General features: G+C 35.6%; 1 protein-coding gene across 10 annotated transcripts in view; it reads right to left on the bottom strand.

Moving 5' to 3' along the window:
- The window catches only part of SPICE1 (spindle and centriole associated protein 1), a 67,411-nt gene that overhangs the window by 30,966 nt on the left and 21,926 nt on the right, over positions 1–14,519 (bottom strand). For 7 of the 10 annotated variants that reach the window (XR_010125679.1, XM_054480667.2, XM_054480672.1 and 4 more), the window contains exons 7-10: positions 14,394–14,512; positions 1,677–1,816; positions 1,340–1,477; positions 716–981 (exon numbers count right to left, since the gene is read on the bottom strand). Coding sequence is in view for 9 of the 10 variants with exons in the window: in XM_054480667.2 (XP_054336642.1) it covers positions 716–981; positions 1,340–1,477; positions 1,677–1,816; positions 14,394–14,512 (663 nt within the window). In the remaining variant the exon portion in view is untranslated. The remainder of the gene's footprint in view (positions 1–715; positions 982–1,339; positions 1,478–1,676; positions 1,817–14,393; positions 14,513–14,519) is intronic. The other 3 variants (XM_063661644.1, XM_063661642.1, XM_063661643.1) reach the window with 1 other exon arrangement.

The following is a 14,519-nucleotide window of genomic DNA, read 5'->3' on the forward strand; positions in this document are numbered from 1 at the left end:
TCCCCAGAAGCTGGGATTACAGGCGCCCGCCACCATGCCCGATGAATTTTTGTATTTTTAGTAGAGACAGGGTTTCACCACGTTGAGGCCAGGCTGGTCTTAAACTCCTGACCTCAGGCAATCTGCCCGCCTCGGCCTTCCAAAGGGCTGGGATTATAGGCGTGAGCCACCGCGCCCAGCCAAACAAACAATTCTTGCTTATTTTATAAATTATTTTTACAATAAAACATCTCCCACTTAGCCACTGAAGCCATATGTGAGTTACCAGACATACAGGGAACATGAAGAATTCTCCCACATATCAAGTCTACTGATTATAGGCAATGCCACTCTCCAAACTGAACGTGGGAGTAGGAAGCAGAGAATAGCAACAGAATGCAGACACAGTTAACAGTTCTATTTAATCTACAACTGTCAAACAGTAATATTTAATATTAGCACAAGATATAATTATATTAATGGCAGATTTACCCTACTAATTATAATTTGCTAAAGCTCTTATTAAAATTAAAATCACTTACCTCAGCAAGTATCAACTAAGGCAGAAAAGATTTAAAGGATAAGCCTTTACTGCAGATAATCTAAAACTGAGGTATTTAAAACAAAGCTATTCAAATTTGACTGTACTTTATTTGGAGGTTGCAATAAACAGAAAGGAAAAGAAACTCATGCATTTCTGCCTGAAGAGAAGACTCTAATAACCTAATGTTCTTACCTCTTTAAGGTACCGAACCAGGCGACAGAGGGAGCTCACCAGCGACAAAGTGAAGCCTGTAAGACCCTGACTGCTCTGCAGTCCCTTGACCTCGCGACCTGTCCACCGCTCATATTCTTCCATTTCATGTTCCACTTCATGTATCATGTGTTTGAGGACATCCAGGTTGGAATTTGTCCTATTTGGTAAGTCTGCAGAGGTTGTGCTACCTGATAACATGTTTTTCTTTGGCTTGGAAAGAGCATGCAAATTCGGTTTTCTTTTCACTGATAATGAGAGAAGTCATTCTATTTTAAGACCAGGAAAAATTATGACTAGAAAACTACTAGAAAAACCTTTTGACTATTGTTCACAATTTATAAAAGGCTTTTACAGACGATATCACCATTTCTCTCATAAAAATTAAACAGTTTAAACCAGATTTACACTAGCTATAATGAATGCACTAGAACCACTGTTCCAGAGTTACATGTGGTAGGAGACATTTCTTAGCTACCATCCAACAGACTTTTAGTTGGAACCATGTGGATGAGATTAAGGGAGAAAAACATTGACTAAGAGATTAAGACAGCTGTATCAAGTTACATGTTTAATAATTCATCTTTGTAAATTAAGGGACCGAACCTTTATTTAACAGCTGTTTTTGCTTCCTTGAGTTCAGCACGTGTCCCACAACATAGCTTGAGTCTAGAGTCTCAGTAGATTCTTCAGGCTGAAGCCTGGTTTGGAATCTGTTGACAGCATGGGTAGCATTCAGAGCAGCTAAAAGGAAGAACATTTCCAAAAGTATCTCAAGTGAACAAACTTCTTAAGAAAGTATTTCAATTGACAGATCCATCAGTATTTTAGTCAATTAGGCTAAGGCAGTCAAAACTCAAATAACATTCCTTTAAAAATTACTGCATTCAAGAATGAACCTAATAAAGCAGGCAACTGGAAATAATGCAAAAGGGAAACAAACCTCTTTGTTCCCCTGATGAAAGAGCAGATGATGGCGTTCCTGGAGGAGTTATTTGTGACTGGGTTACTATTTTCTGCTGAATATCAGTCCACAACTTACTAATTAACTCAGAATTCTCTTCCGTTAGTTGCTGGAGAAACCTATAAATTACAGGACAATAAGCTACATTAGAATTATAATATAAATTAATATAATATAAACATAAATTAAATGATAGCAGGCATTTAATTTTATTTATATTATCTATATTATTATAAATTAATTATAATTAATTTATATTATTATAAATTAATTATAATTTATATTTATATTATTATAAATTTAATTTTATATATAAATATGCATATAAATTTATTTATAATTTATAATTTAATTATATAATTAATTATTTATAATTATACATTATAATTATACGTAATCATAAAATATATTCTATATTACATGTAATTTAATTTATAATTTAATTATATAAATTAAATTATATTTATATTTAATTTATATGTATATTATATTAATTTATATAAAAAATAGGTGCTATCATTTAAACTGTTCAAATAGTTACATGTTTGATTTGAAGGAGCTTTTAGTAATTCATAGTCAAAGAAAAAACACTATTCACTTTAATTGATAAGACAGGTAGATAGCAAAAATGCCTATCACCTTAGTGTTAGAAAGAATCATTCCATCTGCCTCCCAGTTTCCTACCTACCCTGGTTCCCTAACATAGGTATGTTTGCCCTTTCTGCAGTTTTGTGGTATGGCTCCATCCTCCTCTCTCTTTCTCTAGAGTAAAGTAATTAAGCATATATGGCTCAGCCTCTTTTGGTTTCTCTGTCCTACAAAGGAGCCTGTCCACAGAGCAGCCAGTGTCTGCTGATCAATGAAGTAAATTGACCACAGCATACTCTGTCCCTGTGTGTCAGGGAGGGGCTAGATAGAGTGAGAAGAGGCACTGTAGTTTAGGGGTAATTACAAGCACATTGGTTACAGAGCTAAGCGTTATGCTATAAACATTTTTATCACTGAGAAGGCTGATACTTTAATTTTCAACTGTCTGATTCATTTGTCTATTTCTCAAAGTGCTAAAGGTACAGCCTACCTTCTTCTGGAGGCTTAGTATAAAAGCAAGAACAAAGAGATAAATGGAGGGAAAAACTTTAAGCAAAAGGAACCAGGACTTGATGTTTTCAGAAGTTTTCAGCCTGTCCAAATTGCAAAAGATTAGTAAAGTCGCTGTTAGGAAAGCATACTCTGGAGAGAAGGGCAAGAGTGTGGCTGAATAACCTTTTGCTAGTTCTGAAGAGATAAAGCATGTGATTCAGGGATCCTCCCAATGATGTCAGAAGAAGCTAACAATAAAGATGGGATTTTCCAGGACAGATCTGTCTATGGAATAGATGACCATGACATACACAAGACACAAGATCTTTTGAGAATGTTATACCAACAGAAATACTGCTAGCTTGAATTGAAAGACACAAAGGCAGGATGAAATGATGGAAGGGTGCTAGACTCAAAAAATTCTACAGACTACCTTTCTCAGCTTCTGGTAACCATCATTCTACTCTCTATCTTCCTAAGTTCAATTGTTTTAATTTTTAGCTCCCAGAAGTGAGAGCATGTGGCCAGAGCTGCAGATCCACAGGCACAGAGGCCAAAGCCAGAGCCACAGGCACAGAGGGCAGAGCCATGGATCCAGAAGGGTAAAGACTCAAGTCACAGAGCATTAGTCCTAACAGTATTTGCTCCGCTGAATTTCAAAGTTGCTTGGAACTGCTGATCCCTTTCTTCCTTGATTTTCCCTCGTAAAATGGAAATGTCTATAACTTTCATCCTATGTCTGTCCCCTCATGGTGTTTTGAAAGCAGACAACTTGTCTTCTAGTTTCATAGGACCACAAATGGAGAATTTTGCACCAGGATGGATTCTATCCAGTCCTCCCATAACTGATTTAGATGATGAGATTTGGGACTTTTGAGCTAATGAGATTTAGATGAGATTTTAAACTTGAAATGAAGCTGAAAATTGAAGGATATTGGGATGGATCTTTGGGGCCCACTGGAAGGACCATGGTAGGCTAAATAATAATGCCTGAAGATATTCCACGTCCTAAACCCTGGAGCCTGTCACTATTACCTTATATGGCAAAAAAGGGGTGGGGGAAGCCTCTTCAGATACAATTTAGAATCTTGACATGGGGAGATTATCTTGGGTAGGCCCTAAATGCAATCACATATATTCTTTTTTAAAATTTTTTTCTTATTTTATGTATATTCTTATAAGAAACAGACAGAAGAAGATCTTTGACACCCACACAGAGGAGATGATGTGAAGACAAGAGGCAGAGATTGGCGTGCTGCAGCCACAATTTCAGAAGCTAGAAGAAGCAAGGAGCAAATTCTCTTCCAGAGCAGCTTCTCCTCTGGAGGGAGTGTGGCCCTACTGATATCTTGACATTGGCCTAGTGAAACTTGATTTTGGATTTCTAGCCCCCAGAACTGGGAAGAAATCAAGTTCTGTTGTTTTAAGCCACCAAACTTGTGGGATATTTAATATACTTAATTGTAGCTGTAAGACAAAAACAAAAATGGGATACGCATGGAAGCATAGTATGTAAATACTTCATGTTCTGTCAAAGCAAAATATATACCTAAAAATGGGAAGAAGGATGGAGAGAAAATAATGGAAAGAATAGGAACATAGAAAAGTTCACTTATTGTACAGGCAATAGGTAGAAATTAAAACAAAAAAAAATTTAACCGACATACCTGACAATGACATGCAAAAAAAGAAAACAAGATTAAAGGCTCTATAAAAGGTATATATACAAAGGTAACCACCAGAACAAAATTACAAACTTCCTAAATACCAAAAGAAATTTTTTAAAAGAACAGAGAAGAAACATCACACAGAAAATGTAATTATAGTACAATAAACAGTACTATAAAATAACGTGATGAAGTTAACATCAAACATATCAGTGTTATAAGCTTACTTCAATTAAAAGAAGAATATTTTCAAACTGTCTAACGAGGCAAGACTGAACTCTGCATTGTATACAAGAGACATACTTAATACAAAATAATTCCAGAAGGCTAAATATATTAAAAATCTAAAATACAGAAAGCTAAATGTAAAAAGCCAAGATAAGCCAGGAAATTGGAAAAAAGAAAAAAGTAGAAGTTTCATTCCTGATATTAGACGAAGTAGAAATGAAGTCAAAAGGTATAAAATGTGTGACAAAGCATACTTTATAATGCTAAAAAGTATAAATCACAATGAAGATATAACACTTATGTTCCAAAAAACATGTACCAAAAAACACAATAATCACTTTTATAAGAAAGGAAGTATTTAACCCTGAACAATTAAATATACTTAAACATAAAATGCAAAGAGAAATAGAAACATACTAGTAGTAGGAGCCTTTAATACACCATTCTCAGAAGAAAATAGTGGCAAAAATAAGTAAGGATACAAAAGTACTCAACAATATAATCAGTGAGGTAGATCTATGGATATACCTTTAGAACTTTATACCTTGTTAGAATACATACCTTCTTCTCAGGCACATACATGGAACATTTGTAAAAATTTGATCATATATTAGGTCACAAAGAAAACACCATTAAGTTCCACAGGTAGAAATATTACAAATCACACTCTGAATGTAACGTAATAAAACTAGAAAAACAAAGAGGCTCTGGAAATTTTTTTTTAAATCTTCTATTAGACAATTCTTAAGTAAACATGAAAATATATATAAACTGAAATTACCTCATTCCTAAAGTAACAAAACACTACATACCAGAATGTATGGTACACATTTATAGTAGTGATCAGAGTAGAATTCAGAGCCCTAAACATGTTTATCAATTAAAAATAAAAGAATGAAAATGAATGTATTAAATTCTCAACTAGGGTTACTAGAAAAAGTAAACAAAAAAACGCACAAGGAAGGAAATAAAGTAAGACAAAAGCAAAAATTGATGAGGAAGAAATCAGAAAACTAGACCTCTAATAAATTAAATGATAGTTCTTCGAAAAATTCATAAAATAGGCAAACCACTAAATAACCTAATTTTTAAGAAAGAGAACCAAAATAAATGATTAAGGAGAGCAAGTAAGCACTGAAACAAAATTTTTTTAGAAGTATAGAGATTATTGGCACATCTCTATAGAAATACACTGATTAACCTAGATGAAATGGAAAATTTCCTAAGAAAATATAACTTATAAAAATTTGGCTTGATAAGAAATAGAAGCTTAAATAAACAAGCAAAGTTACTATGGCACTTCCCCACAAAAAAAAAAAAAAAAAGCACCATAAGCAAATAGTTTCAAAAGAGGAAAGCTATCAGCCTCAAAAAACAGATAGCCTCAGTGCTATATAAATTGTTCCAGGACTTAAAAAATTAGAAAAATCTTCCAGATGGTTCTTATGAAATCAAGTATCGCATTGTTACCTCAATCTGATAAAGGCTGCAGACACAAAAAAACTACAGAGAATATCATTTATGAATTTTAACACAAGAATACTAAATAAAATATTAACAAACAACCTCCAATACTCCATTAATGAAAATAACACATTATGGCCAAATAGAATTTACTGCAGAAATGCAAGGATAGTGCAATATTAGGAAACTCATAACATAATGTACCATATTAAGAGACATAAGCAGAAAATTCATATGATTATCTCTATAGATATTGAAAAAGTCTGATAAAATTAACACTTATTACTGATTAAAATAAAACAATCAAGAAAACAAGAATTGATTGGCATTTCCTTAGCATTGTTTAAAAAAAAATGTATTTGCATATGGTGTTTGCATGCCTGTAGTCCCGGCTACTAGAGGCTGAGGGAGGCTGAGGTGAGAGGCTGAGGTGAGAGGGTCACCTGAGCTGTGATCACGCCACTGCACTCTGGCCAGGGTGACAGAGTGTGACCCTGTCTCAAAAAAGACTAAAAATAACAATGATTTTAAAAATTTAAAGAAAGAAAGAAAAAAGACCTCAGTACTAAAGCCAATATGTTACTTAAGAGGAAACAATAGAAGCATTTTCATACAATCAGAAACAAGGCAAGGATCCCCACTATCTCCATTATTATTGAACACTGTCCTATAACTAATAAAATATACAAAAGAAACCAATTAGAGGTGAAAGACTTAGATAACTAGGAAAACAATGTCTATCTGCAGATGAGATGACAGTCAACCTAGAAACCCCTAGAAAATCAGTGCTAAAACTAATTCAACCAAGATTCAATGAAGTAGCAGAATACCAAGGCAACACATGGAAATCAGTAACTTTCATAAAAACAAAGAATAACTAGTTAGGAGGTATAATGGAAGACAAAATTCCATTTAAAAGAATAACAAAGGCCCCAAAATACTTAGGAATAAACTCAATAAGAAATAAGCAAACTCTACATGAGAGAAATGTTAAGACACTGCTGAAAAACAGAAAAGTAGACTTTTTTTTTCCTAGTTGTTTTTTTTTTATTATTATTATACTTTAAGTTCTGGGGTATATGTGCAGAATGTGCAGTTTTGTTACATAGGTATACACATCCCATAGTGGTTTGCTGCACCCATCAACCTGTCACCTACATTAGGTATTTCTGCTAATGCTATCCCTCCCCTAGCACCCCCCACCAACAGGCCCCGGTGTATGATGTTCCCCTCCCTGTGTCCATGTGTTCTCATTGTTCAACTCCCACTTATGAGTGAGAACACACAGTGTTTGGTTTTCTGTTCTTATGTTAGTTTGCTGAGAATATGTTAGTTTGCTGAGAATTATGGTTTCCAGCTTCATCCATGTCCCTGCAAAGGACATTAACTCATCTTTTTTATGGCTGCATAGTATTCCATGGTATATATGTGCCACATTTTCTTTATCCAGTCTATCATTGATGGACATATGGGTTGGTTCCAAGTCTTTGTTATTGTGAATAGTGATGCAATAAACATATGTGTGCATGTGTCTGTATAGAATGATTTATAATCCTTTGGGTATATACCCAGTAATGGGATTGCTGGGTCATATGGTATTTCTAGTTCTAGATCCTTGAGGAATTGCCACACTGTCTTCCACAATGGTTGAACTAATTTACACTCCCACCAACAGTGTAAAAGCATTCCTATTTCTCCACATCCTTTCTAGCATCTGTTATTTCCTGACTTTTTAATGATCACCATTCTAACTGGCATGAGATGGTATCTCATTGTGGTTTTGATTTGCATTTCTCTGATGACCAGTGATGATGAGCTTTTTTTCGTATGTTTGCTGTCCACATAAATGTCTTATTTGAGAAGTGTCTGTTCATATCCTCCACCTACTTTTTGATGAGGTTGTTTTTCTCTTGTAAATTTGTTTAAGTTCTTTGTAGATTCTGGATACTAGCCCTTTGTCAAATCGATAGACTGCAAAAATTTTCTCCCATTCTGTAGATTACCTGTTCACTATGATCAGTTTCTTTTGCTGTGCAGAAGCTCTTTAGTTTAATTAGATCCTCTTTGTCAATTTTGGCTTTTGTTGCCATTGCTTTTGGCGTTTTAGACCTGAAGCCTTTGTGCATGCCTATGTCCTGAATGGTACTGCCTAGGTTTTCTTTTAGGATTTCTTATGGTTTTAGGTCTTACATTTAACTCCTTAATCCATCTTGAGTTAATTTTTGTATAAGGTGTAAGGAAGGAGCCTAGTTTCAGTTTTCTGCATATGGCTAGCCAGTTTTCCCAACATCATTTATTAAATAGGGAATCCTTTCCCTACTGTTTGTCTCGGGTTTGTCAAAGGTCAGATGGTTGTAGATGTGTGGTGTATTTCTGAGGCCTCTGTTCTGTTCCATTGGTCTATATATGTTTTGGTACCAGTACCATGCTGTTTTGGTTACTGTAGCCTTGTAGTACAGTTTGAATTCAGATAGCGTGATGACTCCAGCTTTGTTCTTTTTGCTTAGGATTGTCTTGGCTATTCAGGCTCTTTTTTGCCTCCATATGAAGTTTAAAGTAGTTTTTTCTAATTCTGTGAAGAAAGTCAATGGTAGCTTGATAGGGATAGCATTAAATCTGTAAATTACTTTGGGCAGTAAGCCCATTTTCATGATACTGAGTCTTCCTAACCATGAGTATGGAATGTTTTTCCATTTGTTTGTGTTCTCTCTTATTTCCTTGAGCAGTGGTTTGTAGTTCTCCTTGAAGAGGTCCTTCATAACCCTTGTAAGTTGTATTCCTAGGTATTTTATTCTCTTAGTAGCAATTGTGAATGGGAGTTCTCTCACGATTTGGCTGTTTGTCTGTTATTGGTGTATAGGAATGCTTGTGATTTTTGCACATTGATTTTGTATCCTGAGACTTTGCTGAAGTTGCTTATCAGCTTAAGGAGATTTTGGGCTGAGACGATGGGGTTTTCTAAATCTACAATCATGTCATCTGCAAACAGAGACAGTTTGACTTCCTCTTTTCCTACTTGAATGCCCTTTATTTCTGTCTCTTGCCTGATTGTCATGGCCAGAACTTCCAATAATATGTTGAATAGGAGTGGTGAGAGAGGGCATCCTTTCCTTTTGCCTTGCCCATCCAGTATTCTATTGGCTGTGGGTTGGTCACAGATAGCTCTTATTATTTTGAGATATGTTCCACTGATGCCTAGTTTATTGAGTTTTTAGCATGAAGGGGTGTTGAATTTTGTCAAAGGCCTTTTCTGCATCTATTGAGATAATCATGTGGTTTTTGTCTTTGGTTCTGTTTATGTGATGGATTACATTTATTGATTTGCGTATGCTGAACCAGCCTTGCATCCCAGGGATGAAGCCCACTTGATTGTGGTGGATAAGCTTTTTGATGTGCTTGCTGGATTCCATTTGCCAGTATTTTATTGAGGATTTTTGCATTGATGTTCATCAGGGATATTGGCCTGAAATTTTCTTTTTTTGTTGTGTCTCTGCCAGGCTTTGATATCAGGATGATGCTGGCCTCATAAAATGATTTAGGGAGGATTCCCTCTTTTTCTTTTGTTTGGAATAGTTTCAGAAGGAGTGGTACCAGCTTCTCTTTGTACCTCTGGTAGAATTCGGCTGTGAATCCGCCTGGTCCTGGACTTTTTTTGGTTGGTAGGCTATTAATTACTGCCTCAATTTCAGAACTTGTTACTGGTCTATTCAGGGATTCGACTTCTTCCTGGTTTAGACTTGGGAGGGTGTATGTGTCCAGGAATTTATCCATTTCTTCTAGATTTTATCCATTTCTAGTTTATTTGCATAGAGGTGTTTATAGTATTCTGATGGTAGTTTGTATTTCTGTGGGATCAGTGGTGATATCCCCTTTATCATTTTTTATTGTGTCTATTTGATTCTTTTCTCTTTTTTCTTTATTAGTCTGGCTACTGGTCTATTTTGTTGATCTTTTCAAAAAACCAGCTCCTGGATTCATTGATTTTTTGAAGGGTTTTTCATGTCTCTATCTCCTTCAGTTCTGCTCTGATCTTAGTTACTTCTTGTCTTCTGCTAACTTTTGAATTTGTTGGCTCTTGCTTCTCTAGTTCTTAATTGTGATATTAGGGTGTCAATTTTAGATCTTTCCTGCTTTCTCTTGTGGGCATTTAGTGCTATAAATTTCCCTCTACACACTGCTTTAAATGTGTCCCAGAGATTCTGGTATGTTGTGTCTTTGTTCTCTCTGGTTTCAAGGAACATCTTTATTTCTGCCTTCCTTTAGTTATGTACCCAGTAGTCATTCAGAAGCAGGTTGTTCAGTTTCCATGTAGTTGTGCGGTTTTGAGTGAGTTTCTTAATCCTGATTTCTAATTTGATTGCACTGTGGTCCGAGAGACTGTTTGTTATGATTTCCATTCTTTTGCATTTGCTGAGGAGTGTTTTACTTCCAATTATGTGTTCAATTTTAGAATAAGTACGATGAGGTACTGAGAAGAATGTATATTCTGTTGATTTGGGGTGGACCATTCTGTAGATGTCTATTAAGTCTGCTTGGTCCAGAGCTGAGTTCAAGTCCTGAATATCCTTTTTAATTTTCTCTCATTGATCTGTCTAATATTGACCATAAAGTGTTAAAGTCTCCCCTACCCAAGGGAAGCCAGGAGGGACTGAGCCTGAGGAACCTTGCACTCTGGCCCAGATACTGTGTTTTTCCCACGGTCTTCGCAACCTGCGGGCCAAGAGATTCCCTCCAGTGCCTACTCCAGCAGGGTCCCGGGTTTCAAGCATAAAACTAGGGGGCCGTTTGGGCAGACACCAAACTAGCTACAGGAGTTTTGTTTTGGTTTTTTTTTTTTTTTTCCATACCACAGTGGCGCCTAGAACGCCAGAGAGACAGAACTGTTCACTCCCCTGGAAAGGGGGCTGAAGCCAGGGAGCCAAGTGGTCTGGCTCAGCGGGTCCTACCCCCACGGAGCCCAGCAAACTAAGATCCACTGGCTTGAAATTCTCGCTGCCTGCACAGCAGCAATCTGAGATCGACCTGGGACACTCGAGCTTGGTGGGGGAAGGGGCATCCGCCATTGCTGAGGCTTGAGTAGGTGGTTTTACACTCACAGTGTAAACAAAGCCACCAGGAAGTTCAAACTGGGTAGAGCCTACCAAAGCTCAGCAAAGCTGCTGCGGCCAGACTGCCAGATTTCTCCTCAATGGGCAGGACATCTCTGAAAAAAAGGCAGCAGCCCCAGTCAGGGACTTATAAATAAAACCCCCATCTCCCTGGGACAGAGCACCTGGGAGAAGGGGTGGCTGTGGGCACAGCTTCATCAGACTTAAACATCTATGCCTGACAGCTCTGAAGAAAGCAGCAGACCTTTTAACAAATGGAAAAATATACTGTGTTCTTGAATAGCAAAATTCAACGTCATAAAGATGCCAGTTCTCTCTAGTTAATTTAATAATAAAACATGGAATACTATGCAGCCATAAAAGGAATTAAATCATGTCCTTTGCAGGGACATGGATGGAGCTGGATGCCATTATCCTCAGCAAACTAACGCAGAAAACAAAACACCGCATGTCCCGCTTTTAAGTGGGAGCTGAACAATGTAGTCTCTAATAAAAATACAAAATTAGCCAAGCCTGGTGGCGCATGCCTGTAATTCAGTTACTTGGGAGGCTGAGGCAGGAGAATCACTTGAACCTGGGATGTGGAGGTTGCAGTGAGCCAAGATGGCGACACTGCACTCCAGCCTGGGCAACAGAATGACTCCATCTCAAAAAATGAAAAATAAAATAAAATACTGAAAATAACCTAAATGACCATATATATATATACATATATATGAATATGAGAATGGTCAAATAAACTACGGTACATTCACACAATTTAGTACTATGCAACTGTTTCATTTTATTATAAAAATGAAGAAAAAAATATCTCTGTAAACTTATGAACAGCTATGGGGAGATTTCCAGGATATATTATTAAGTGGTAAAAGCAAATATAGATGGACATGTTAATTACCCCAATCTGATCACTATACATTATATGTATCAAAACATCTATGTACCTCATGAATATGCACATTTATTGTCAATTAAAGTAAAATAAAAGCAAATATAGTACGTTATCTTTTATATAAGAAGAGAAAATAAGGAGTATGTTATCTTTTATATAAGAAGAGAAAATAAGGATATATATATATATATATATCTGCTTACATTTATAAAAAGAAACACAGAAAGAATAAATTTAAAAACTAAGGAAACTGATCACCTACAAGGGTAAGTGTAGACGGGAACTAGTTAGAAGGGATAGGGGATGGTGACACTACCCTGAAAACAGCTTTTTGTATAATTTTGTCAAAAAGAGAGGGAAAAACCTAAAATTGAATACAAATAGAAGCAAATGAACCTAATTATATTTCAAATGAATACAATAACCTTCTAGAAATCTGCAAACAATCTTGAACTCTACTTAGCAGGTTTATTTTTGCAGTAGTATGGGGGCAGCAATTCCAAAACTATTTTCTATGTATTGCAGGATTGAATATGAATAAATATACTTGTGTAATGTTTGGAGACATGCTGCTCAGTGTTAAAGAAGAGTGATACAAATATGGAATAAGAGGACCAAGATAAAACCAATAGTGTTAAATTGGACTTGGAGGTATCACTGTAAATTCATGATTTATAGCTAAATAGACAGAAAACTAGATACTAATATAGATATGTTCATATACATATGACTATAGGTATATATATGTATGTGTGCATATATATGTATCTGTTGGTCTAAAAACAATGACCGCCAAGTGCAATAAACACATCTAATGCTTAGAGCTTGGTTTCTCAACACCCTTCTTTAATAAAATGAGCTAAGGATTCTTGAAAAAATGGTTGATTCCAGGGAAGAGAAAGTATAATAAGAGCTATGTTGTGCCAGAAATTAAACGTTAAAGAAGATACGTTAAAAGGAAACAGGAATTACTTGAAAAAGCTCCCAAATATGTGAAAAATAAACATCAAAATAAATAAAAGATAAGACAGTATAATCCATTGAAGGAACGTGGCAGACATCACTGTAACCAAATGATGAAAGTTAACAGCACCAATAACTAAACCAAGGTATCACTGCCTCTTGATATGATGCATTGAGGACTTAGCATCACTTTAGGGGTATTCCTGCCCAAAATGCATAAGTAAGCTGAGTCTAATAATGAAGAAATTATAAGACAAAGTCAAGTTAGAGGGAATTCTGTAAAATAACTGCCCTGTACTTCTTCAAAATTATAAAAATGTCATAAAAGGCAAAGAAACACTAAGATTAGATTTTAGAAGATTCCAAGTTTTTTTTTAAATGAAAAGACATGAAAACTAAATATAATAAGTGATTACGATTAGTTCTTCAATCATCCAAAAAACAAAATAAACATTATTGTGACAACTGGAGAAATCTAAATAAGGTCTATGGATTAGATAATAGTGTTAAATCAATGTAATTTCCTGATTGTGATCATTGTACTGTGATTTTATCTGAATGAATGCTCTTTTTCTTGGGAACAACACACTGAAGTATTTAGGGATAAAGGAACATGAAGCATGCAACTTACTTCCAAATAATTCTTTAAAAATGTATGTTAGGTTGGTTCCATATTTTTGCAGTTGACTAAGTGCCCAACGACCAATGAGTGGATAAAGAAAATGTGGTATAGACACACCATGGAATACTACTCAGCCACACACACACACACAAAATAATAATAATAATGTATTTTGCAACAATTTGGATGGAGCTGGAGACCATTATTCTAAATGAAGTAACTGAGGAATGGAAAACCAAATACCACATGTTCTTACTTGCTAAGGAGCTAAGCTATGGGTATGTAAAGGCATACAGACTGATATAACAGACTTTGGAGACTCAGAAGGGGGAGGGCGGGGGGGGTAGGTGGGGGATAAAAAACTACATATTGGATATAATGTATATTACTCAGGTGACGGGTGCACATGTACATGCATACGTGTGTGCATACTCAGAAAAGGAGATAAAATGGTAAAAGAAATGTGGAAAATGTTAATAATTGATGAATCTGAGTAAAGAGTATATAACAGCTTTTTATATTATCCCTGCAAATTATTTTAAAATATCAAAATAAACAAATTTTTAAATAAAAATAAACTCCCACTTAATACAAAATGATGCAATAGGCAAACATTGAAATGGCTATGGAAAAAAGCTAAGAGTTGTAAATATTTATGCCATATACACATACCTGTCTGTATTCGTGTTAGACTGAGAGTTTAGAGAGTTATCCAACTCATTCTCATTCTCACTTTCTCCTGACTGGCTAGTAACAGTTCCTTCTTCTTCACCATCCACATCATTAAGAGCCTGTCTC

The sequence above is a fragment of the Pongo pygmaeus genome, chromosome 2 (assembly GCF_028885625.2).
Source record: "Pongo pygmaeus isolate AG05252 chromosome 2, NHGRI_mPonPyg2-v2.0_pri, whole genome shotgun sequence".
In the NCBI taxonomy this organism is placed as follows: Eukaryota; Metazoa; Chordata; class Mammalia; order Primates; family Hominidae; genus Pongo; species Pongo pygmaeus.